At 55.0% G+C, this 22,948-nt stretch overlaps 2 protein-coding genes and 1 long non-coding RNA gene across 4 annotated transcripts; 1 reads left to right on the top strand and 2 right to left on the bottom strand.

Moving 5' to 3' along the window:
- Positions 1-408: 408 nt before the first annotated feature.
- On the bottom strand, positions 409-4,988 carry PPM1M (protein phosphatase, Mg2+/Mn2+ dependent 1M). Of its 2 annotated transcripts, XM_055413966.2 has the most exons (10): positions 4,683-4,988; positions 3,933-4,056; positions 3,537-3,791; positions 2,966-3,078; positions 2,528-2,612; positions 2,316-2,434; positions 2,115-2,178; positions 1,779-1,886; positions 1,529-1,677; positions 409-1,202 (listed from the first exon to the last, which is right to left on the bottom strand). In XM_055413966.2, exons 1-10 carry the CDS (start codon positions 4,904-4,906, stop codon positions 1,058-1,060), a joined length of 1,386 nt encoding a protein of 461 aa, XP_055269941.2. In that variant the 5' UTR covers positions 4,907-4,988; the 3' UTR covers positions 409-1,057. The 2 variants fall into 2 exon arrangements, with proteins under 2 accessions (XP_055269941.2, XP_088688080.1); XM_088831954.1 differs by lacking the exons at positions 2,115-2,178; positions 2,316-2,434.
- Positions 4,989-7,648: 2,660 nt separating this feature from the next.
- On the bottom strand, positions 7,649-13,258 carry LOC129547902 (uncharacterized). Its single transcript, XR_008684162.2, has 3 exons — positions 13,099-13,258; positions 12,739-13,007; positions 7,649-12,360 (listed from the first exon to the last, which is right to left on the bottom strand). It is a non-coding gene; the product is annotated as an uncharacterized LOC129547902 (long non-coding RNA).
- An 85-nt stretch (positions 13,259-13,343) lies between these two features.
- TWF2 (twinfilin actin binding protein 2) lies at positions 13,344-22,466 on the top strand. Its single transcript, XM_055413965.2, has 9 exons — positions 13,344-13,504; positions 16,724-16,801; positions 19,089-19,267; positions 19,670-19,765; positions 19,982-20,086; positions 20,225-20,350; positions 21,028-21,178; positions 21,320-21,441; positions 21,846-22,466. The coding sequence occupies exons 1-9, from the start codon at positions 13,480-13,482 to the stop codon at positions 22,011-22,013; spliced, it is 1,050 nt and encodes a 349-aa protein (XP_055269940.1). The 5' UTR covers positions 13,344-13,479; the 3' UTR covers positions 22,014-22,466.
- Positions 22,467-22,948: the final 482 nt, after the last annotated feature.

Here is a 22,948-nt window from a genome sequence, read left to right as displayed (position 1 = left end):
AAGTTGAAGAACTAAACTCATCAAACAGCAAGCTCTGGAGCCCCAACTAACTTGTAACTTGTAGTCAGTCTAGCTTTATTCTAAATTTACTGTAAACTTTATACTGAAACTACTATAATTTGCATTTTTAAAAAACCCAAAGGCACTCTCTCTGGTACCTCAAGCCCAGAACTCACAGCCAGCAGTGGGGACCCTCCCTTCTGTTCTCCTGGGCAGCAGTTCTCTCCCTGAGGCTCATCCCAAGCTGGGAACTAGGGAGGCTGCAGAGAAGACCGTGCTGACTATAGAGAAATTTGTAAGGTGGAGCTAAGGCTAAGACTGATTTTTTTTTTTTTTAAGATGAGAACGAGAAAAAGCAAAAAGTATACTATAATGCCAAGCTATATAGCAATTGACAATTCACAAGGGTTCTCTGCACATAAACATTTAATAGGGAGGTGATGGAAGCAACAAAAGGGCATTGTTGAGGCATCAGCCTTGGGCAGGGCTGGGGCCAGAGAGGAGCAGTCAAGAGACCCAGCTAGAGTCAGGAGCAGTGATGAGGGTATTCACCACTCAGCCACCTCTGGAGCTCCTTCTGCCCCTTAGTTTCTCCCCCAACTATAGCCCCTGGGCCCGTGCCTCTCTTTCAGCACAAAGGGGAGCAGAGTAGGAGCTCAGTGACATTCATGCATTAGAGACCTGGATCCAACCACAGGCTGTCTGCCCTTTCTGACATCCTTGGCCAATGCACTTAGTCCAGCTGTCCCCATTTGGGAATAATGTACTGGGGCTGTTCAGGATCCTCTCCAAGGAGCCTTGCATGGATTCCTAATGTAAAGTGATTCTACCAGACATTATTATTGACAGTAGCGTTCTTTGCTTGGCAAAGGAAGGACCTGGGGAACTCCTCCGTTCTTCCAGCTCTGACTGCCTTGTAGAAATGTGCACCTTGAAATGGGCTGGGGTCAGGACTCGGTCTGGGACTTGGGCAGGCAGACCTGCTGTTGACCATGGTGGAGGGATACCCATATCGCACCTGGCCCCTTCGTGGTTCTGGGATGCAGTGTCTGAATCCTCAGTGGCTACTGTGCCCCTGGCCCTGGTGGTGCAAGGGAATCACGAACACAGAGACGTCGTCGTAGGACACCTGCCCATCCTGTATGGGGCTGTCGTCCGTCCCCTGTGTGCTGCGTATCAGCATCTTGGCCAGCTCCGAGAACCTGTGGGGACCGTCCTGCAGATGTACTTTGGGGCCAGATCAAAGAGGCAAGGCCAGCCCTCAGGGAGAGCTCACCCAGTGCTGGACACCTGAGAACTCAAGCAGTGCAGTCTGACTGTGGGGCCTGGGAGGGCCACAGATTGGACCATGTGAGTATGGACCCAGAGAATTTGGGGACCCACAGTCACCCCCAGGAAACCTGAGGTAGCTCCAGTCCTGGCCAACTGTTCTTAGCCAGACTTCTCTGCTGTGTTGTCTTCTCGGTACTTCTTAATGTTGCTGCTGGTACTAACCCAGGTCCAGGCAGATCCCCAGCATCTACAGTACCTGTGTGGGTCCTCTCGGTTGCCAGGGAGGAAGCTCCGCACCAGCCGTGCCACTTGCTCATTGGACAGGACATCCCAGAGCCCATCAGTTGCCATGACAACCACATCCTCCTCCTGGGGCTCCAGCTGGTCCACATCGAGCACAGTCACCTGCAAGTTAAGTCTGAGGTCTCATCAACTCGCTTCCTAGCTCCCGCGAACCTTGTGTTGTGTGCCTTTCTGGGCATATGGAAGTACTGTGGCCCCCTTACCTGTGGGACAGATAGCAAGAAGGGCTTGAGCTGAATATTTGTGTCCAGGACTCTGAGTTGATGGTCTCCTAGACCCCGGGAGACGGCCAGGGTTCCCAGTAGCCGAGCCTGGAGATAACAGAGGTGTGAGGTGATAGCAAACAGCCCCAGAAAATGTACACGTAAAGCACACAGAGGTGGACTGTAACCTATGGGCTCCTGGGCTGAGGGAGAAACATCCTGTGACCTTGGAGCAGCCCCTAGGACCTCAGCCAAGGCCCCCCACGAGGGACAAAGGAGCTCCCACCTCTACAGGGGGCGATTCAAGAGGGATTCTCGGAGTGGCCATTCACTGACCTGCCTACCCTGTCCATGAATCAGTGGGTACTTGAGATCCGACTTCTCCACACACTTGTAGCTCCTACCAGGAGCAGACCCAGCATCAACCCAGGCCAACAGGGTCCACCTTGCCCCGTGGAAGGGGACTGCCCCAGGCCACCCAGCTGAGCCTGGACCCCAGGGCTCTCACCACAGTGTCCCCAACCCCACCTCACTCACCAGCCACTCATGTGGTGATCCCTGAACAAGACCTTCTGCCCCAAGTCATCCCCCTTCAGTCGCCTAGGGAACTCCAGTCGGGTGAACTCACCAGCCAGAAGCTCAGGGAAGATAAAGGCCTGGGATAGGGAGGCCTTGCTCAGATCAGACTCCCTCTGGTGGCCCAGGAGCTGGGGCTCCATCCACACCCTCCCTCCACTAAGAGCACCTACCAGCTGCTGGATCCGCTGCCGCTCAGTCTCTGGGGTGAACTCAGAGCTCAGGGGCCGTACCTCATCCCTCCGCACCAGGATGGCCCTGGATGAAGTTTTAGAGGAGACCGAGAGGTCTGTGGAGCAGCCTCCGTCCTTCCCCATGGCCTCCCTCCTGCTGGCCCCTCCTCCAGCCACCAGGGCCAGTTCTGCCCATGCCCATCCCTTGCTCAAAGCCCCTCCATGACTGCTTAAGTCCTGCAGGGTAAAGCTTCAGCCATCTGACCTGGTCCCTGAGGTCCCTGCCCCCTCTGGCATCTGACACATGCCCAGTACACAAACAACTCAGCCAATCTTTCTCATTTCTGTCTCTCCACTCCCAGTCTCCTTTCACTGTTCCCCCCCACCTCTATTGCCGTCTGCTCACCCCACCTTGCCCACCTTCCAGGGCTCACTCACCTGCTGTCCCCAGCATTGGCCACATACAGCTTTCCCTTCAGGGACACAGCCACCAGGGCTGTGCAGCCACCCACCTGGCCTGAGGCCTCCAACTCTCGCCCGATCACCTCATCCTGGGGCAAACCAAGGCTGCTTTAGCTGCTGCTTGTACTGCCACCATGCCACTGTCCCCAACCCCCACCCTACAGCGCACTTCCCAACCAGCAAGCATGGCAGTCTCTGCCCAAAGTCTAGCTATGACTCCAGGATCCCTGTGGTCAGGAGATGCAAATACATCCTTGGGGTGGTATGGAAGTCATATTCTAAACAGTGAGGAAGAGAAACCAAGGACCTAAAGGATGTGCAGTGAGATAATACAGGTAAAAGCACCTAGCACATATTAATAGGAGGTGCTGGAAAAATAGGAGAGGTTACGATGACTGCTTAATAACAACCTAACCCAATTTTATCCTCTCAATCCAAAGATCCAGGGTGATCACCATTAAGTGCAGAGACGTCCCCCTAACCCAGAGTCCCTCAGGTTCCTGGGGGTAAAACCTTCCCTCCTTCCCCAGCCAAAGGTCAGACTCACACACTCCTGAAAGGCACTCTCCAGAGCCCCGATCACCAAGTCTTCCGTTCTAATGCCCTTTTCCTCCACAAACTGGGGGTCACTGGGGCAGATGCAGCGGCCGCTGAGGTGCATGGGGGGCTGAGTGGCCACCATGCCCTCAACCACGGCCTCCAGCTGCCGGCGCAGGCAGGAGTGCAGAGTGTTGGCAGCCAGGATAGCTGCAGCTGGACCACCGTGCCCATCAAACAGTGCCCAGTAATGACCTGTCAGGAACTGTATAGGAAGGGCTTGGCATCAGGCTCTGCCTGGCCTCCCTAGTTGTCCTCTGGCCGAAAGTGGGGCACTAGGGCAAGGGCCTCAGTCTGCAGTCCTGGCCCCAGACTACAAGAGAGGCTCAGGCTCAGCTGCACTCACCTCCTCTGAGCACAAGGTCAGCCATTCCTGGTCCTCTTCAATCCCAAACTCACATCTCCGGATGCACAGCTTCCCACAGGCCGCCTGATCCTCATTGAACTCAGATTTCTCTGCATTGATGATTCTGAGGCCAGGACGTGATCGGTTTTAGGGACACACCTCTGCCCCCATGGGCACAGAGAACAGTTGAAACATAGAAGGGAGCCCTCCCTCTGGAGCAATAGCCACCGTGCTGTCCCTAACACACACCTGGACAAACAAATGCTGGTAGTTTGCAAACTGTTCAGTGATCTCACAGCTAAGGCAAAACTCAGGACTCAGCCCCTCTGGAGCTTCCCTGCTGTCCTGGGCTGGGAGGTAAGGGCAAGGCTGCCTAGGGAGGTGTGAGGCTTGCTTGCCTATCCGCTGCCCCATCTCAGCCATAACCCAGGGTGAGATGTGTGTGTGCGAGGAGTGGAAGGACTCTCCAAAGCCCAGAACGCTGGACCTCTGCCCAGTGACCCTACCTCTTTTGGAAGCCAGAGCGGGTAGGCTTTTGGGCTGAGGGGCAGGTCCTTCCCGACCTGAGGCGGGATGCGGAAGGGACCAGAGTGAGTTATCCACAAGGTCGGGGGCGCGGGATCCTTCACTCAGCTGAGCCTGTTTCCTCAGTCAGCACGGGACCCCGGGCGGGATCACAGGGTGGGGGACGCGGCCTCAGGGTAAGCCTCGCGGGGAGGGGGGAGGTTCGGGCGGGGGCCGGGCACTCACTCGGCGTAGCCTGCGTTCCAGGGCAGCGAGCGGCCCCGCACCGGGCTGCGCACGGGCCGGGCGTCCGGGCGTCGCGAGGCGTCTGCGGTGCCGGAGCTGGAGCCCGAGCCGCGCAGGAAGCGGGGCCGCCGGTAGGGCACGGGGCTGGCGCGGGGCCTGGGTGGCCGCGGCGCGGGGAGCGGGCCCCTCGGCAGGAAGCGGCGCCGGAACCAGTCGGCTGACATGGCGTGTTGACCGGGGGCTGCCCGCGGGGCGCCGGGCGGGAGGCTGGGCCGACGGCACCGCCCGCCGGTCCCGGGAGGAGGAAGCGGGCTAGGGGCGGGGCGGAGCCGGCTGCGCGGCGACGCCCCCAAACCCCAAGCTCCCCGTCGCCCGGGAAGGAGCCTGTGCGCGGCCTGGGTGCCATCGAACCTACTGACAAGCCAGTGGTGTTATCAACCCCACTTTACAGGCAGGAACACTGAGCCTAGAGAGACAAAGAGGCTGGCCCCCGCTCACCCAGGAACCTGAGCAGGCTGAGAGGTTCACCAGCCCTTGTGGGGCACGAGCCTCTGAGAGGGAAAGTGCCTCCTCCCCGCCCAGGGAGGCTGTAGGGGTCCAGGGCCTCCAGGCTGGATCAGTGTCTGTGGCAGAGACTCAGGCCTCTTCTTGCTAGCCCGGAACCTTACGCAAGGGCAAGATGGGAACAAGATGTACTTGGAGGTGTCACACGCCTGACACATTGAATAAAAGGCTCAGAGCACAGTGTTCCCTCAGGTGACCTGCGTGCCTCACCCACTTGGCCTGGCACCCTCCATTTTCAGACAGGGCTTGGTGGTCACCCTGGCCTTCCTTATCCTGAGTGTCCACTCCCACCCTCAAGGCCAAGTCTTGTAAACACTGTGCCTCCAATCAAGATATCCTCTCTAGACAGACAGCAGGGGCCTAGAGTGTTAAGTGACTGATGGGCAAACACAATCCTTGGTCCCCGAAAGACCAACTGGTCAGAGTTCAGACTTGTGACTAACGGAAGTGAAAGACTTTCATCTGGGCTGGGGGCAAGATGTTATAAGCCTCTTAACTCCTGGCTGCCTACCACCACGGGGTCTACTGGCTGTGTCCCCCTTCATACCTGCATGTTAACACAGTGCTTTGTCACCCTCTGCCACTGAAGCCTAACTTCCTATGCAGGACTGTTATTTCCATCTCATAACAAGGACTCTTGAGGCCCACAGAGGGGAAGTGTCCTGACACCCAAAGCTGTGCTGTTTCCACTATGACAGTGTAGCTGACTCAGAACCCCCACGGGGGATTTCTCTTCCCCTTTCCTCCTCTGGGAAGACAGGCCTGACCACTCAAAGCCCCTAGGCCCCACAACCCAGGGCCCCGGGGGGGAGGGGGGATCGTGCTCTACAGGCGCAGTCCCGACCTTCGCTTCCATGCCTAAGCCCAGGACTTGTCACTGGTCCTTACTTCCTCCTTGGAGGCGAGCCCTGCCCCACTGGGAGTTCCCCCCACCCACGGAGTGTGGTTCCTGGGGCAGGGGAGCTGTGCCCAACAAGCTGTCCCTCAAGTAACTCAGTTCCAGCTAGCCTGGAAGCTAATTTACTCCCAAGCTAAAGTAGTCTGGGAGCTATTTTCCTGTCCCCACTTTGTGTGTCAGACCCCAAGAGAAGAGGATTAATGGAAACGGGCTCACCTGTAGTGATGGGCCTTCAAAGGGGAAGGGGACAAAGAGAAGGCTTTCCAAAGGACACCTGAGCTAAAACCTGTCATTGGGACAAAATGCACCAGTGACCCAGAGTGGGGCAAACCCAATTCTATCAGCGGGGTGACCTCCTCATCAGCCTCAGAGGCTTTTAACGTCTAAAACCAGAGGCAACAATGCAAACACAGTCTATTCCCCACACTTATCATCTTGGACTCCCCAGGTGGATGAAGATCCTGTTCTCTTAGGTGTATTCAGAGAAGCTCCTGGCAGCCAGGAGTCACAGGTGGTCTGTTGCCCACCTTAACTATTTTGAGTGTTCAGAGCCATGTAGAATCCTATGGCAATCCCATCCTCCCTGTTCCAAGGGGGCCTGAGCGTTCCTCCAGTGCTACCCAGGCTTCTATGGCTCCGTAGGCTTCCGGGAGCCTCTGCTCTTGCCTCTTGCTCTGATCTTGCCTGGATCCCAAGACTGATTCTCTTGGTTTACTCTGTTATTTTGCTTCAGCAAAGTGGTGGGTATGTCTTAGAAAGGTTGACTGGATTTTGGTCATTTTCTGGACCAAAGTCATTTTCAGACCATAAGTCTGAGAGCTTGTATTCTGTCTTTGCTCTCTCTTTTTTTTTTAATGTATATGGCTGTGCCAGGTCTTAGTTGCACATGTGGCATCTTCCTTGCAATGGGTGGGATCTAGTTCCTGGACCAGGGATCGAACCTGGGCCCCCTGCATTGAGAGCATGGAGTCTTAACCACTGGACCATGAGAGAAGGGAAGTCCCTGCCTTTGCTTTTTATTTAATATTTCAGTCCAGAATTCTTTCTGACTGCTCTGTTATTGTTTTTTGGCTGTTACTGCTGCTGAAATCCAGTGCCCCGTCACTCCCAGGACTTTGGAATGGCCTGTGTCTGCCTTTTTCTGTCTCCAGGAGCCTCCAGGCGCTTGTGTCTAGCGTCTGAAGTTGTAGGTGAGGTTCCTTGGGGTGGGTTTGTCTTCGTTTATGGGTTGAGTCCTCCCTGAAGGATAAGCAATTCCTCACTTTCCTGTGACACCCTTCTCCCAGCTGCTCGAATGAACCCAAGCCTGCCCCCTCCTGGCCAGAGACCTCTCCTCAGCTAACTCAGCCAGCCTGTGAGGGATGGAAGGTGGGGAAGGAACAAGCTTAGAAAAAGGAAAACGATTTTTAGGCTGTGTTTTTTTCCACTCACAATGAAAATGGCTTTTGTTGAATTCCATATCTGTTCTTAACAAGATTTATTTTAAATTTAAAATATTTAATACATTTCATTATGACTCAGTTTCCTTCACTGAAGTCAAACAATGGTACTAATTTCTAGTGAATCCTCCCAGAGATGTCAAGGGTATTCTGTGCAAGTTCAAGCAAAACAAAACAAAACCATGTAAGGCCAGGGACAACGAGTGCTGGAAGAATGTGGAGAAAAGGAAACTGTCCTGTATTGTTGCTGGGAAGGTAAATTGGTGCAGCCACTATGGAAAACATTGTGGTGGTTCCTCAAAATAACTAAAAATAGAACTGCTGTATGATCCAGCAATTCTACTTCTTGATATTTATCTGAAGAAAACAAAAGCACCACCTTAAAAAGATATGTGCCCCACCGTTTTTATTGCAGCATTATTTACAATAGCCAAGACATGGAAAAAACCTGTGTTCATCAATGAATGAATGGGTAAAAAAAAGTGTATCTATATGTTGGCTCAGATGGTAAAGAACCTGCCTGCAATGCAGGAGACCTGGGTTTAATCCCTGGGTCAGGAATATCCCCTGGAGAAGGGAATGGCAACCCACTCCAGTATTCTTGCCTAGAAAATCCCAAGGACAGAGGAACCTGGTGGGCTATAGTCCGTGGGGTCACAAAGAGTTGGAGATATACATATATCAGTTCAGTTCAGTTCAGTCACTCAGTCGTGTCTGACTCTTTGCAACCCCATGAATCACAGCATGCCAGGCCTCCCTGTCCATCACCAACTCCCGGAGTTCACTCAAACTCATGTCCATTGAGTCGGTGATGCCATCCAGCCATCTCATTCTCTGTCATCCCCTTCTCCTCCCACCCCCAATCCTTCCCAGCATCAGAGTCTTTTCCAGTGAGTCAACTCGTCGCATGAGGTGGCCAAAGTATTGGAGTTTCAGCTTTAGCATCAGTCCTTCCAATGAACACCCAGGATTGATCTCCTTTAGAATGGACTGGTTAGATCTCCTTGCAGTCCAAGGGACTCTCAAGAGTCTTCTCCAGCACCACAGTTCAAAAGCATCAATTCTTCGGCGATCAGCTTTCTTCACAGTCCAACTCTCATATCCATACATGACCACTGGAAAAACCATAGCCTTGACTAGACATATATATATATATATATGCAAATGATAGCATACTCTACACTGTATCCTGCATGTGAAGTTTTCATATAAGATACCTTTATCTTTTTTTGTATCAGTTCTTGAAGAGCTGCCTTGTTCCTTGTGAGGGCTACCAAGCAGTCTCTGCAAACATGCAGACTTTATGTAGCTAGTCCCCCAGTGTGAACATTTGCATAGTTTTCTATTTTTTTGTTTTCTATTTTTTTGCTTTACAATTTTTTGTGTAGGCATATTGGTGGGATCAGTTCCTACTAACAGAACTGTGGCATCAAAAGCATTCCTTGTTCACAGCAACACTATTCATAACAGCCAAAAGAAGGAAACAACCCAAGTGTTCATCAAGTGGATGAATGGATGAACAAACTGTAGCACATATGCACATGGAATACTATTCAGCCATAAAAAAGAATGAAATGCTGATACACTGTACAAAGTAGATAAACCTCCAAAACATTATATTAAGAAGCTGGACACAAAAGGTCACATATTTTATGTTTCTAAGACGGTTGGCTGGCATTACCGACACAATGGACATGAGTTTGAGCAAACTCCAGGAGATAGTGAAGGACAGGGAAGCCTGGCGTCCTGCAGTCCATGGGGTCGCCAAAGAGTCAGACACGACTGAGCGAGTGAACAACATATTAAATATCCAAAGTAAGTAAATCCATAGAAAAAGGAGACTGATGGTTGTCAGGGGCTGAGAGTAGGGGAGAATTGGAAGTAACTGCTTAATGAATACAGTGTTTTATTTTGGAGTGATAAATAATGTTTTGGAATTAAATAGAGGTGGTGGTTGCACAACATAGTGAATGAACTGAATTGTTCAGAATGGTTAATCTTTTAATGTATTATTTGTTTCATTGTGTGAGACTTAGTTGTAGCATGTGAACTCTTTTTTTCAAAAAGTTATTTTGGGCTGCACTGGGTCTTTGTTGCTGTGCTGAGGCTTTTACTAGTTGTGGCGAGCGGGGGCCACTCTTCATTGCAGGCTTCCCATTGCAGTGGCTCCTCCTGTTTCAGAGCACAGACTCTAGGCGGGGGTTGGTGGTGTGGTGGTGGTGGTATTCAGTAGTTGTGGCACTCAAACTCAGCTGCCCTGTGGCATGTGGGAATCTTCCCAGAGCAGGGATTGTCCCAGAGCAGGGATTGAACCCATGTCCCATGCATTGGCAAGTGGATTCATTAACCACTGAACCACCAAGGAAGTCCCTTTAGTGTTTGTGTTAATTAGTTAATTCGGCCTCACTTGCGCCTCAGTCGTAGCATGCGGGATCTCCCATTGCAATGCATGGACTCTCTAGTTGTGCTGCACAGGCAGTACAAAATGGTTAATTCTATGTTATGTGAATTTCACAATTTAAAATAAAAAGGGGGAGAGGGAATACACGTAATAATTTGTAGATATTACCCTACATGAAGATGGCACCAATCAGCCTATTTCCCCATCCTTTGACCACTGTAGTTTTTAAATAAAGTTTTTAATTTTTACCTAAGGGCTTTCCAGGTGGCGCTAGTGGTAAAGAATTCATTTGCCAATGCAGGAGATCAGGAGTTGTGGGTTCCATCCCTGGAGAAGGAAATGGCAACCCACTCCAGTATTCTTGTCTGGAAAATTCCATGGACAGAGGAACCTGCTGGGCTACAGTCCATGGGGTCTCAAAGAGTTCGACACGACGGAGCAACTGAATACACAGAGCTTTAATTTTTACCTATAAGTAAAAAATATGGAAGTCTAGTTTGACTTTCACTTAGTAAGAGAGGATAAACAACTTTTCACAGATTTGAGAGACATTATTTGCAGTTCATTTCCTATAGATGGTCTTTTTGTATCCTGTGCCCAGTCTTCTTACTGAGCCATTGGTCTTTTTCTTTTTGATTTATGAGAGTTCTTTATATATAAAAGAAATCAACTCTTTATTTTGAAATGATTTGCAAGTATATTGTTTGTAGTCAGTTACAATTTTATGTTTGTGTTTTCATTTTGATTGTGGGTTTTTCTAAATAGACTTTTTCTTCCTTTTTAAAAAATTATTACAATGTTGTGTTGGTTTCTGCCATACATACAACTCGAATCAGCCATAATAGGCTTTTTATTTTTAATGTAAGTGAATTTTTTTTTTCTCTTATGGTTTCTGGGCTTGGTAACATATTTAGGAGGACTTCTCCACTCCAAGATCTTACAATCTCCTCCCTTTGTTTCAGTAATTTTATATTAATGTGTGTTAAGTCTCTCAGTTATGTTCAACTCTTTGCAATCCCATGGACTGTAACCTGCCAGGTTCTTCTGTCCATGGGATTTCCCACGTAAGAATACTGGAGTGAGTTGCCATTTCCTTCTCCAGGGGATCTTCCTGACCCAGGGATCGAACCTGGGTCTCCTGCATTGCAGGCAGATTTTTTACTGCCTGAGCCACCAGGGAAGTCCTTTATGTTAATAGTTCACTTAAAAAAAATTTTTTTTTGATCTTTGACCCACCTGAAAAAAAATACATTCAAATAATTTCAATGGCTGACTCTATGTTGAGAAACATCGGCAATAAATGAGCAACCTGTTCCTGGACACCCTGATCATCCGTAGGCTCAACAGAGGAGCTGCGTGCAGCTTTCTCATCTTTCTGCCTGAAACCAGATCTCAGCTAGAGATGGAGTCTGTTTGGATGCTCCACTGGTCCCTGGGCTCCTGGCTTGCATCATAGGCTCTGAAACTGAGCAGGACTGGGCCCCAATCCCAGTCTCTCAGGAAGTTCCTTTCTCTGGTTAAACCCTTTTCACTTAGGTGTGAGACAGTGATGGAGGCCGTGAGGGCCACCGCCCAGAAGGATTTCCCATCTTTTGTCCCAATTTCTTAGGTAAAAGAAACTGAGATTCTTGGGGAACACTCACTGCCCTGTGACTTGGATCCAATCACTTTATTTCTCCAAACCTCAGATTCTAAATCTGTAAGGAGACAGTAACACCTACCCTGTAGGACTGTCATGAGTATTAAGTAAATGTGCCCTGTCATAGTAACTGTGCAACACACAGACTCATCGTTCATTCAGACTTTTTTTTTTGGCAGATATTATTGGACACCCACTAATCCTGGGCACTGTTCTAAGTGTTGGGGATAGAGCAGGGGCAAAACTTAATGACTGGTGGGAGGAAGACAATACAGAAATACTCTAGTAAATGTTAGGTATCAGGTAGTGATAAAAACAAAAAATGATGCAAGGTGGGGCCAACCAGGTAGCAGGGGAGACCTTGATGTTAAGACGGCCATGTAGTTCATCTAGTGATGGGACATTTTAATAGGGAACAGAACCATCTTTTTTTTTTATTAATCTGTTTTCTTGGTTAATTCCTGTTTCCAAGAGGTTGAGGTTCTTCTGGTTCTGTGGAACTGCCCAGTGTTCTTGTGGAGGTGGGCAGGTCTGAGAGCTGATTTAACCAGAGTCTCTGTGTTGCTGGCCTCATCTGGGCTGTGACAGTTCACAAAGTTGGGGGCTCTTGCCTATGAACTGTCCTCCCAAGGGCTGGTTTCACTGTCACACGTGGTTTTTATGTTCCATAATGAGTGCTAAGGTGGTCACGGTGAGCTCACCGCACAGGTCCAGTTCCTTGGGGTGTGCACAGGAAGCTGAATAAGAAAAATCTTTGAGTTTTCTGTGTGCTGGAGAAACCCAGGGTGTGGGGCACACAGAGGAGGGCTCAGTCCTGCCTAGTTAGGGTGGGGTAGGGACAGGGAGCGCAAGCTGAGGCCTGATACCAGGCAGGCCACGTAGTCCATCACCAACTCTCAGCAACCCCAGCCCCCAAAGCCTTTCTAACCTTCCCAACCAAAGTCCCAGTACAGGCTCTGATTGGACAGACTGGGATCATGTGCTACCTTAGTCATAGTGGCCTGGAAGATACATTCTGTTGATAACCAGCAGGCAAGGGCCGATGCCAGAGAAGGCAACGCTCCTGGTTATGGAGTCAGAAGTTGATTAGGAGTTGGGAAGTTTCTCAGACTCACCAAGCTCGGACCCTCTTTGCACATGCAATTTCTTCTTCTCGTAAAACTTTTCCCTTGCTATACCAGGCTTTCCTCCAGGTCTCCACTCAAATTTCACCTCCTCCCGATGGTCTCTTATTCTCTGCACAGGGTGCTCACTGCCACAGACACTGTTCATTTGCTGACTGCCCAGTAGAAGGTCTGTCTGGGCTCCCACTGCTAGGGCAGGGCCGGCGGGTCGGGACGCCTCGAGGAGCCCAGGCCTCACAGGAGGCGCTCAAGAAACGTCTCTGAGGAAAGAGATGCCACTCAAACACACGCCTCCACCCCCTTCAAGCCCATAAATTGGGGTAAGTGCGGATCCCCCACCTGCAAACCCACCTGGCTGGGACTCACGGGCACGCCCCAGCGCCAGGCCACTTGATTCAGGGTGCACAGACACACACGCTCAACACGCTGGATCTGTTTTCTGTTACGGACGGCACGCGCAAGCGCGCGTCCAATCCGACCCATTCCCAGTCTTAGGCCCACCCGGAACCAAGCGCCCCCTATGCGCACGCGCGGCCCGGAGTCCCCGCCCCTCGCCCGTCATGGGCGGGGCGCTCTGGGGGCGGGTCCTGCGGCACCGCCCGGGAAGCTGCGCGAGTCTGGGCGGCCGCCACCACATCCTTCTCCTTCCTCTCCTTCGAGTGCGAGCGAGCCAAGCCGGGCCGGGGCCAAGCCGAGGGCTCCGAGGGCGCGGGCGGAGCGGGTCACGGAGTCATGGCGCATCAGACCGGCATCCACGGTGAGGACGGATGGGGAACGGACAGGGGACCGAGGGTCTCTGCTGGCGGCTGCGGCCCCTCCCTGGCCGTCGGGCCCCTCTTTCCTCTCCCGGCACCAGCCTGGGGAAGCTTCCTGTTCTCTTTTGCAGCCGCGGGTCGCCTGGGGTGGTCATTTCTTGGTGGGATGCGGACTTACTGTGCATAGTTGAGGGTGGATGTACATGTAGGCATGCAGCTGGGGTGGAAGCGTCTGTGTTCCCATCTGGGGGTGGATGTGCCTGTGTGCCCATCTATTAGCACCCAGGGGTGGGTGTACCCGGATGTTCACATCTGAGGGAGTGTGCACGCATGTGCACTTGTCTTGTGGGTACAGCCCTATGTATGCACATCTGGATCTGACTGTGTACATCGAGTGCACATGCAGTAATGGCTGACTGGACACCGTCGGCTGGAGTCATCTTCAGATGAGGATGGAATCTTCGTGATCGGTGTTTCGTGACTGTGTGCACATGTCTGGGGGTGTCTGTGTGCATGTGCACAATCTGGGTGCCTTTCAGTGTTCATGCGACTCAGTGGATGCACAGTGTGGCTCCTATTGGCTGTGTCTGTGTGAGGAGGGGGTCCTGACCTTTTGGCTCCTCCCAAGACCCTCACAAACTAGGCTGGGAAAAACTTGGGACAGGTGTTTTCTAAGTGGGGACATGGAGAATCGCCAGTCTGACCTTGACCTCTGATCTCCCTGCCATTTTCCACTCTGATCTCCTGAGTCTGCCCCAGTCAGGGTTGGAAGTTCCCAGCTCCAGGCTGGAGGCAAGGAAGAAGGTTCTGACCTGGTTCAGGCCAGGTCCTCCACCCCAGAGCCCAGAGCATCCTCCTCCTCCTGCAAGAGTCCGATTCCTCCTTCCACAGGACAGGGAAGAAGCAGCGGCCAGGAGCCAGGTGTTCTGACCCTATCTGGACCTCAGTGTCCCCCTGTGTCACTGGCCTGGGAGGGCTGCCTGGCCTGTGGGGAAGGCCCAGGCTGCTTGCCCAGATAGCCCGGTGGTTTGGCACTCAGCCATTCCTCCCACCACACAAGGATCCCCTGCCCGGGGCCATCACCATCGACCAGCCTGACCACCTGGATCTCTGCTTGCGGTTGTGGCCGCTTGGTGGCTGGCCCTGACAGGGTTTCCCTGGCCACGCCCCATAAGACCAGAAAAAGCAGGAGCCTGGGTCTGGGCCAGGGCTCTCCAAGAAGAGCTGGAGGGGCGGCTTCATGACTCAGCCCCACAGAAGGGAACAACCCCTCACCAGACCTGCCCCTTCCTTCCCTTTGTCTGATCATTGCTGCTGCCTCCAACTGGGAGGGGATTAGAAGTTAGGGCTCTACTGCCCCATGCTGGGCTGACTGGTCCTATGGCCTGGGCCCTCCTTCACTCCCTCATTTCCCTTATACTGAGATGAGCCTGCCTAAGGAAATCTGGCAGCTCTCCTTCCACCTGGGAGCAGCCCACCCCTTCCCATTTCTGGCCTGGGGAGGTGGCAGAAGAGATCACCCTGGATGCCTGGGTGCCAGTCCCGATCCGCTGCCTCATAGCAGGGCAGGAGAGGGCTGTAACCTGAGGCTGACTGGGAGAGGGTGGGAGGCAAGGCAGCAGGGGTGCGGGTGGGGGGCATGAATCTTTGATGATAGAGGCTCAGGTGTCCCAGGCCTGGCCTCTGGATTATTGATGGTGGCTGCGGAGACATGGAGGGCGATGTGTCTTCCGCTACTGGGGTGTCACTTTGTCCTGGTAACACTAGAAGGGGTGTGTCAGCCTCTCCCTTAGGGGAGGTCTGAGCAGGTAATAGCCTGCCCTGTTGTCATTACAGTAATAAAAATGAATAATTGTTATTAGGACAGGCTCTAATGCTGTGGGAGGTATTAACTCCATCTTATAGAGGAGTTTGAGGTTCAGTGAGGTCAGAGGTCATACACATCTGGTAGAACCTCAGGCCTGGAGTCCACTGAGGGGCAGATCTGTCCTGGCTCAGTGGGGCTGTGTCTCCATACCACGCTGCTGTCAACCGCACGGGCCTGCCTGGCTTAGCTGCAATTCCACCCACCCTGTGGCCTTGGAGGGTGGTACACAGCGCCACCCTGTGAATCATGCTTATGGTTACCCTGCATGATGGGCACCTGAGGACATGACCAGAGTTTGTTTTCCTAAAGGCCCCCCCGCACCCACCCTCGAGCTGCCAGTCGGGCCCTATAAATATTCTCTGACCTCAACCCTCCAGCTGTGTTCCTACACAATTCTGATCCCTGGGCAGCCCCAAGGTCATGCTGGCCTGGTCCTTTGCAGCACCCTCTGGAGACCCAAATAGGTCCTTCCCAACTTGGACCTTGGCTTCCCCATCTGAACCACCAGTGGATCTGTGATTTCCACATTTCCCTAGCTCTGACCATGATCCTCTCCTCTGCAGCTGTGTTCCTGGTCATTGGCTGTCACCTTTTAGCTCTGTGGCTCAGGGACCACAGTCAGGGTCTGTTTTGGAGAGTCCCTGAGAGTCACTCCTCTTCCTGGCTGCCTGGGGGTGGAGGTTTATCACCCCCTTGGCAGGATTGAGCCAGGCCTGGCCTGGCTGTTCAGGGCCTCCCAGCGTTAGGCAGCCTGGCTGGGGGAATGGGGCTGGGCGTGTGTGTGTGTGCGCGTGTGCACAGCAGTGTGTACCTCTGTGTTTCTGTGTACAGCCACCTGCCTGCACACATTTGCTAGCCATGCTCTGCCTTTGCCTGTGTCTGAATTTATTAGCAACCTGGGGACTGTATCCGTGTGTGTGTGTATGTGTGTGAACAGACATAGTGGTCAACACATGTTGGGGGCCCCTGTAATTTTGTCTGTGGATATGAGGGTGCTGGGTGTGTCCCAGGCTAGCCTTGTGCTGGGCCTTCTTGGGGGTACAGGGAACAGGTGGGAGCTGTTCATTCTGGCTGGCTTGGCCTATCCCATTCCCGGGTGGGCTGTCTCATCTCCATGTGCCCTGTCAACAGAGCCGTCCCAGCCAGCAGGCTGCCTGCCTGCCACCTCTGCTGGCTAAATTTGGGAGCTTGCGTTCAGCGGCCGTCTCAGGTTCCCAGTCACATGGGGGGCCGTATTTAATCTGGCTCCCAGCTCCGCCACCAGACCCCCAGGACAGAGCAAGCCCCGAGCGTGTCCCTGCCCACACTGTTCCCCGTGCCTGCTCAGCCCCCACCATGTTTCTTGTTCTCGTAGCCACCGAAGAGCTGAAGGAGTTCTTTGCCAAGGCGCGGGCTGGCTCTGTGCGACTCATCAAAGTTGTCATTGAGGACGGTGAGTGCTTCCTGTGGGCGAGGGGACAGGCTGGCGGCTGGACCCTACTGCTTCTCTGGGGGTGGGGGAACGTTGGCCTTCAGCCCCGTCAGGACCTCAGTCTCCCATCTGGAAATGAGAGGTGCCTGTAGGAGAGCCTTGGTGGTGGGCATGGTCCTTACGCCTGTTACACAGGAGCTGGGGCACAGCAAGGAGAGCCCTGCCCAAGGGTCCTGCCAAGCCTTTCCAGAGGCTCTGTATTTGTCTGCTGGCCTAGTGAGGGGGCTGGCCTGGGCAGGGCGGGGCAGGGCAGGGTTGCAGGGGATGAGTAAAGCCAGGCACTGCCCTCTGTGTCGAGTGCTGTTCACCTCCCTGGGTGGTCAACAGGCCTGGCCTCACTTGGCCGCTGGCAGGGGAAGATTCCTAAGGAGAAGCCGGAGCCCTATCCAGGGGCAGTGCCCTCTCTGTGGGGAGAAGGGACTTGTGTTGGTCTCTTTGAGAGCAGGACCAAGGAATTACAGGTTTGGCTAGGCCATGACTTGAACCCGGGGCACCTGAGGCATCCATAGGTGGTGCTAGAGGCATAGGGCTTGGGTGTGAGTGAGCTTGAGCTGAGGCCTAAAGTGGGGAGGGAATTTGAGGAGGCAGAGGAGCCTCAAATTTGGGAATTTGAGGCCTGGGGAGCTCTGGATAGAGAAGTCCTGGGGTACAGGACTGTCCCTGGAGGTGAGGGTACAGACTCCAGAACCGGGAATGGGCCAGGCCCCCACAAATCCTTCCGGCCCTTCTTGGTAGCCATGCAGTAGTGGGCCCTTCTGGGTGCCTCCTGAATGGGCTTGGTGCCCAGCTGACTTTTCACATGCTGAATTGGGTCAAAGCTGGGTCTGCCCAGACTGAGAATTCACCCAGGCTTTAGAGCTAGAGCTCTGCTGGACAGTGTCTGGGGTCCCCAAATTCAGATGCCCTCAGAGGCCAGGTCAGGGATATTGGGGTAGGTCAGACCCCTGCATCCCTCCAAAGAGATGAACTCATGGACCCCAGACCTCAGCCTTCCCTGTCACCTCCCAGACAGAACATCCCTGAGACATTGAGCAGGAGGAGTCTCTCAGTGGGCCCTTATCTGCATTCTGCTGTTGGGCACCTGGGAGCCCCAGAGAGTCCAGGTGTCCTGACCAGCAGCCTCTCTGAGTGTGGCTTGATCTTCCTGATTTTTCTAGAAAAGCCAGGAATTCCACTTGTTACATCAGACTTTCCAGTTTGAAAAATGTTGGCAACAAATTAAACAATTTTGGCAGTGCTGTTGCCCAGCCGCCACCCGCCCCCGCCCGCCCCCCGCCTTCCCCGGCTTTGGTCAGCCCGTGACTGCTGGTTTTCAGCCTTGATCTATCTGAGTTCTGGGAGGATAAGTGAGGAGGCCAAGGCCAGAGGGAGGAGGATGGGCTGGCAGGCCCGGCTCGTAGGCTCTTTGCCTCCATCAGGAGGGCTTGGTGCTCAGGTGGTGGTACCCTCTGGCTAGGTGGCAGCTGTCCACTTATCGCAGTTCTTCCTCCAGCCTGGGCCTGGGCACATGTGGGCTGGTGTCTGGTGCCACACTAAGATGCCTGGTGGGGCTTGGTGGGTCGAGTGTGTGTCCGTTCAGCCACTCTGCGCCAGCCAGGAAGGCAGCAGGACTGGTCAGCCGTAGGTATTAAGAGGTTGGCTGCTTTCGATTGGTTACTTCTGGGGAAGGGGACTACAGCTGGTGGAGGGCAGCAGGGTACCTGTTTCTGCAGTGTCTGGTGGGAGCCTCTATCTGCCTCTTTCCCACAAGTCTTTTTGCCTGCAGATCCCTGTGGCCTGAGGCTGTGACGGTACTTCGGACAGCATGTTCATTCTGAGAAGGGTGTGCCGGGGGTCTGCTGGAGCCCCAGGCGGAGGGCGGAGGGGGCCGGAGGTGGCACAGTGGGGCCGTCCACTGAATATATTCCAGTGGGGTGAGGTGTGTGGGTGTCTGTGAGGGGCCGCGTTGTCGGTGCCTGTGGGTGCACGGCTGCGTGTCTTGGCGCGGTTGTCTGTGTTGGGTCATCTGTTGGCCTGTTCTCGAGGCCATCCGTGTGGACGTGCGTGTGTGCGTGTGTAGAGGGAGCAGCCCCGGGCTGGCAGCTCTGCGCCCTCATTCATTCTCTCACACACCGATTGAGTCACAGGCTTCAGGGGAAGGCAGGGAGGGCGGTCAGTGGGTCTGAATCACCTCCAGGGGCCGAGGCCCGCAGTGAGAGGTGGCTGTGGGACATGGCTACTCCGTGGCTCACCTGGCCTCTGCCCCCAGAACAGCTCGTGCTGGGCGCCTTTCGGGAGCTGGTGGGCTGCTGGGACCAGGACTATGATGGGACTGTGCTGCCGCTGCTGGATGCCCAACAGCCTTGCTACCTGCTCTACCGCCTGGACTCGCAGAATGCCCAGGGCTTCGAGTGGCTCTTCCTCGCCTGGTCACCTGATAATTCGCCTGTGAGTCTTCGGAGTTCCCGCCCAGCCTCGGGATCGGAGGAGCGGGGGACGCTGGGTCCAACCAAGATAACATGGCGCTGCCTTGGGGAGTCTAAAGTGGGAGACGTCAGATCCTGCTCTAGGGAGTGTGAGTAAGGGAGGGACAAGGTCCTGCACCTGGAGCCTGGCATCTCAGAGCCTCCCAGCCGGGTCAGCCTGGCTCTGAGAGGCAAAGGTTGCGCTGGGTGAGGGCTCCCTCTGCTGTCCGGACCACCCTACTGCAGTCTCGCCTTCATGCTGCACCCTCTGCTGGGTGCATGGGCACAATGAGGGGACCTGGTCCCCACCCAGAGGTTCCTGCCTGCTCCTGGACAGGCAGCCCTGCCTGGAGAGAGGTCTCACGGCTTGGCCCCTGCCCTTCAGGTGCGGCTGAAGATGCTGTATGCAGCCACACGGGCCACAGTGAAGAAGGAGTTTGGAGGTGGCCACATCAAGGATGAGCTGTTCGGGACTGTGAAGGTAGCTGCACCCCACCACCCCACCACCCCAGACTGGGACCCCACCAGACTGGGGTCACAGGCCCACAGAAGGTGGGGTGTTATGCAGGGTTACAGAGCAAGTGGGTGCCAGGGGATGAGTAGGGAGGGCTGGGAGAGGCCTAGGTCTGCAAGCTGGGGTGCTCAGTGGGCAGCCTGTCCTACGGTTCTCACTTACACCTCTGCATCCACTGGCCAGGACGACCTCTCATTTGCCGGGTACCAGAAGCACCTGTCGTCCTGTGCAGCGCCTGCCCCGCTGACCTCGGCTGAAAGAGAACTCCAGCAGATCCGTATTAACGAGGTGGGCGCGCCGGGCAGAAGTCCTGGCCCAAGGCCTCCTGGTCAAGTCAGGCCCCTCTGGCTGAGCCTACACTCCCCAAGTGGGCTACCCCCTGGTGTGGGCAGGCGAAGGCCTCACTCACTGTCCACCTGTTCCCAGGTGAAGACAGAGATCAGTGTGGAGAGCAAACACCAGACCTTGCAGGGCCTGGCCTTCCCCCTGCAGCCGCAGGCCCAACGGGCGCTTCAGCAGCTCAGACAGAAGACGATCAACTACATCCAGCTGGTGGGTGCCGGTTCCCTGCCCCAGGCGCACACTTGGGGTACACCGTACCCCACCTGCTCCTGCTCCCACGCATGAACTCACTTCAGCTCACCCTTGTATCCATGGGTACAGGCTGCCCCCATGCCTACCTGTTTCCTACAGTTGCCGTGTATAGTGACTGCAGTCTGTTCCCTGCCCAGCCCAGGCCCCACTCACCCGCAGGGACGCCTGACACACTGTTCCTCATTCCACCCTCCACGCTGCGTGCACACATCACCCTTGGTTCACCCCTCAGCCCCGAACCCCTGTCCAGGCTCCCTCTGCAGCCCCCGATCACCCCCTTTCCCCAGCCAGTGCCTCAGTGGTCCAGTCTTCCCCCTTTCAAACAGAGTGGCTCTTCCACTATAAGGATGGGCTGGCCCAAGGATGCTGCCTCCCTGAGGTCAAGGCCTTCGCCCCTTAAACCTGTCCATCGTCCTTGGTGGGACTTCCTTCTCTCACAGAGTGTTCAACGGGGCAGAGTTAGGCCTGGGCTCAGGAGTGGCCTCTTCAGAGGGACCCGCATGGTGGAGTGGGGGAGGGGAGCCCTGGGAGAGGAGCTGACAGCGGCTTCCTACCTCAGGGAATTCTTTTCCGGGAGGGTGGGCCTGGGCCCTCGCCCGCACGGTGCCCTCACATCTCCCCCTGCCCCTCAACAGAAGCTGGACCTAGAGCGGGAGACCATTGAGCTGGTGCACACGGAGCCCACGGACGTGGCCCAGCTGCCGTCCCGAGTGCCCCGAGACGCCGCCCGCTACCACTTCTTCCTCTACAAGCACACCCATGAGGGTGACCCCCTGGAGTCTGTGGGTGAGTGGCCATGGCGGGGCTCCCACTGCTCAAGTGGCTGGGCAGGAGCCACACTGGCCCATGGCCGGGCGGGCCGCCTGCAGGGGCTGTGGGGGCGGCAGGAGTGCCAGGCCCGCTCAGCTCCCCTCCCCTCCCCCACAGTATTCATCTACTCCATGCCTGGCTACAAGTGCAGCATCAAGGAGCGCATGCTCTACTCCAGCTGCAAGAGCCGCCTCCTCGACTCCGTGGAGCAGGACTTCCAGCTGGAGATCGCCAAGAAGGTGGCTGCTGTTTCCTCGGGCCCCGTCACCACCCACTTCGTGGGACGTCAGGGTCCCAAGACAATGGCAGACCAGGGGGCATTGTTGCCCTGTTGGACGGAGGGGGAGACTGAGGCCCAAGGGGTCGTGTGTGTCGCTGGTGGCCTGGACAAGCCCCAGCTGTGACATCCGTGTCTCTCCTTTCCCTGAGTTTGGAAGGCAGGTGGAAGGTGACAAGGCCTCCCACCAGCAAGCCCCCAGCTCTGTGCTCCTGGGGGTGGCATTTCATGTGGACATCTGGGAGGACACCCTAGGGCTGGAGTGCGAGAGATCCAGGGGATGCCCCAGGAGTGGGGGTGACTGAGGGTGGTGTGTGTCAGGGCCCTGCACCCTCGGAGTGACCAACCATGCCTTGCCCTGCACAGATCGAGATTGGTGATGGGGCGGAGCTGACGGCTGACTTCCTCTACGATGAGGTGCACCCCAAGCAGCACCTCGCCAAGCGGGCCTTCGCCAAGCCCAGGGGCCCCGAGGGCAAGCGGGGCCACAAGCGCCTCATCCGTGGCCCCGGCGAGAATGGGGACGACAGCTAGGTGGCAGGACCTGAGCCCTGCTGGCGTGTGGAACTGTGGGGCTGCCCCCTCCCCACCCCACCCCACCCCACCCCTCCCCGACGGCCACCTCCCTCCTTGCAGCCGGGCTCTGGGGTGGGGGTTGCCTCCTCTGGGTAAGAGGGCTGGTAACTGAACATCCTTGCAGCTTCCGAGGGCCACTGGGCTGGCATTTTGTGACCCTCCCCTACTGCTGTCCCTGCCTCTCATCCCTGTGCTCAGGGTATCTGGGGACCCTGCTCAGCTGGTTCAAGGGGCTGGGTGGGGGGCCTGGCATGAACCAAGCCCCCAGGGGAACTAAGACTAGGGCTCCAACACGGCCCAGAACCCTTTGGCCACAAGGGGTGAGGTCATTCGGGGCTGGGGCAGGGGGTCACCACAGGACGAGATGGTTGAATGCTGTATTTTTTAAAGAATAAAATATTTTTAAATCAACAGCTGAGTTTGGCCCTAAGGGACTACCTCTGGCCCTGGGTATGCAGACCTGCCCGTTCCCACCACACACACACACACACACACACACACACACAATGCAGAAGGGGCCTGTGGGCCTGCTGGGTGGAGCCCCAGCCCGCCTGGCTGCAGGTATGTGGAAGAGCTGTGTCCACATGTGTGCATGTGCAGGCTTCGCTGTCAGCTCATTGGCCCCCTCTTGAGTACCTTGGGTACCTCTCTTGTCCCAAAGGGCCCAGGTTTCTGGTCCCAGGGACTCTGGGGGAATCTCCCTTGGGCTTGGGATTTGGCAGCAGCCAGAACTTTGTTCTCTGCCTCTGAGAAGTGTGTAGAAGACCCCTGCCATCCCAGATGGGAAGAGTGCGGGGGTGGGGATGGATGGGGCTGATGATGGATTCACCTGCTGGATGGGTGCTATCCTTTTTCTGGAAAGTGCCTCTTGGGCTGGGACTCAGGGCAGTGTC

Source organism: Moschus berezovskii, chromosome 24, assembly GCF_049115385.1.
Source record: "Moschus berezovskii isolate FMDL1 chromosome 24, NW_MosBer_1.0, whole genome shotgun sequence".
Taxonomy (NCBI): Eukaryota; Metazoa; Chordata; class Mammalia; order Artiodactyla; family Moschidae; genus Moschus; species Moschus berezovskii.
This window is presented reverse-complemented; position numbering and strand designations above follow the sequence as displayed.